At 37.6% G+C, this 1,860-nt stretch overlaps 1 protein-coding gene across 1 annotated transcript; it reads right to left on the bottom strand.

The window, feature by feature from the left end:
* Positions 775-1,632, bottom strand: LOC110263733. The gene has a single exon (XM_021105497.1). It carries the CDS (start codon positions 1,630-1,632, stop codon positions 775-777), a length of 858 nt encoding a protein of 285 aa, XP_020961156.1.

The raw sequence follows: 1,860 nt of genomic DNA, 5'->3' as shown, positions 1-1,860 counted from the left end.
TTGATATGCATCTTGACCAATGCGTCTTTTTTTGGCTATCACAGTTGAGTTCTTCCCAAATGAAACTTGCAGGTTAGACTGTTGCCTCAAGACATCTGTTCCAGATAACTTCTTTGGTGGATCTCTACTTTTGGCTTGCTCGTTAAATCTATTCCGGTCTAGTCTATATTTATGGCCCTAATTCAAAAAGCGACGATGGCCTATGTAACACTATTTTTCGGCTGAATGTCAGCCGCTAAGCCTTAGCGTCCACGTTACACGTAGGACACACTAACCCATTGTACGTATTCCACCCAGATAAATTTCTCAACCTCGGAAAATCATTAATAGTCCACATTAGTGCCACGCATCTTGAAAGTGTTTCCATTGTTAGCATCATAAGTTTCAATGTCATCCCACAATTGCTTCAACTCATCCACCAAGGGTTCCAAATAAACATCAATGTCATTACCAAGCATTTTGGGACTAGAAATAATCATAGATAGAATAAAAGAAGTATGTTTCATGCAAAGCCATGGAGGAAGATTGTACGGAATAAGAATCACAGGCTAAATCGAATACTTCGTACTCATATTTCCAAAAAGATTAAATCCGTCACTAGCTAAAGCTAAACAAACACTGCGTAGATCATTAGAAAAATATGGATACTTCGCATCAAATTCTTTCCATGCTTTCAGTGTCCCTCGGGTGCCTCAAGAACCCATCATTATTATCAGCCTCTTTATGCCATAACATGTCAATTGATGTTTTGCTACACATGAATAACCGTTGTAGTCATGGTATCAGAGGAAAGTAACGAAGAGTCTTTACTGGTAGAGGCTTTCCATTTTTCCTTACAGGTATTTTGAGTTTAACAATGAAACCCTTCCGGTTCTTTTGCTTCCATCGTGAAGTCCCACATTGCTTGCACTTAGTCGCGTCCTCATCATCACCCCGATATAGCATGCAATCATTCGAGCATGCATCTATCTTTTTGTATTCAATCCCCAACTTTTTGATAGTTTTTTTGGCTTTATATAATGTGGACAGGAGTTTTACTTGCTCAAATACATCCCACAATAAGTCCAGAATCATCGACATAGCCTTGTCACTCACACCGCACATACACTTAATATGATAAAGCTTCATTGGGAAAGACAACTTTGAGTATTTGGAACAACCGGGATATAATTCCTCCGCTCCATCCGCAAAAAGATCAGTAAAATCCTGGGTCTCACGACTTGGACCATCGTACAAGTACGGCAACTCCAGATCATCGTCTTCTACATGTTCACCCGTTGTGGTCTCCTCACTTCCATGATGCATTGTGAAGTTAAATGTCTCGTGCACCATTTGTATATATGGATTCACCTCGGATGTAGGTTTTTCAACTATTAGTGTGCAACTAGAGCTCTCTTCATTTAGTTTCTCACCATGATGCAACCACATAGTATATCCAGGGGGAAAAGGCCTTATCAACAGGTGGTCGTACGCATCCTCTCTTATTTGCATATATTGAAACCCACATTGAGGATATGGACACTTTATCATGCCATTCGACGATGCATTTGCAAATTCAAGATCTAAGAACTTGTTAAATCTTTGTCTATATTCTACACTATCTCGTGGCTTTAGAATCCAGGTTTTGTCCATATCTATTATACAACGAAGATATTTCAAACTAATTATATTATTACATACAAACGAGAAGAACGAAGCGTAGTAAAAGATGTTAACACGAACATTTTCAAAGATCCTTTTATATTTTACATGTATTTGGACTTATTGTTCGTCATCACATACTATATTATATTATTTTGTTTCTAATATAAATCCAATATGTATATATGTTAATATAAAAATATTTCATAGACAACTTGT

This window comes from Arachis ipaensis, chromosome B06 (genome assembly GCF_000816755.2).
Source record: "Arachis ipaensis cultivar K30076 chromosome B06, Araip1.1, whole genome shotgun sequence".
NCBI classification, from domain to species: domain Eukaryota; kingdom Viridiplantae; phylum Streptophyta; class Magnoliopsida; order Fabales; family Fabaceae; genus Arachis; species Arachis ipaensis.
Note: the sequence above shows the minus strand (reverse complement) of the source record. Positions and strands in the feature narration are given on the sequence as shown.

Coding starts and splice junctions, on each gene's coding strand:
- LOC110263733 (XM_021105497.1), bottom strand. CDS start 1,632: ATGGACAAAACCTGGATTCTAAAGCCACGAGATAGTGTAGAATATAGA.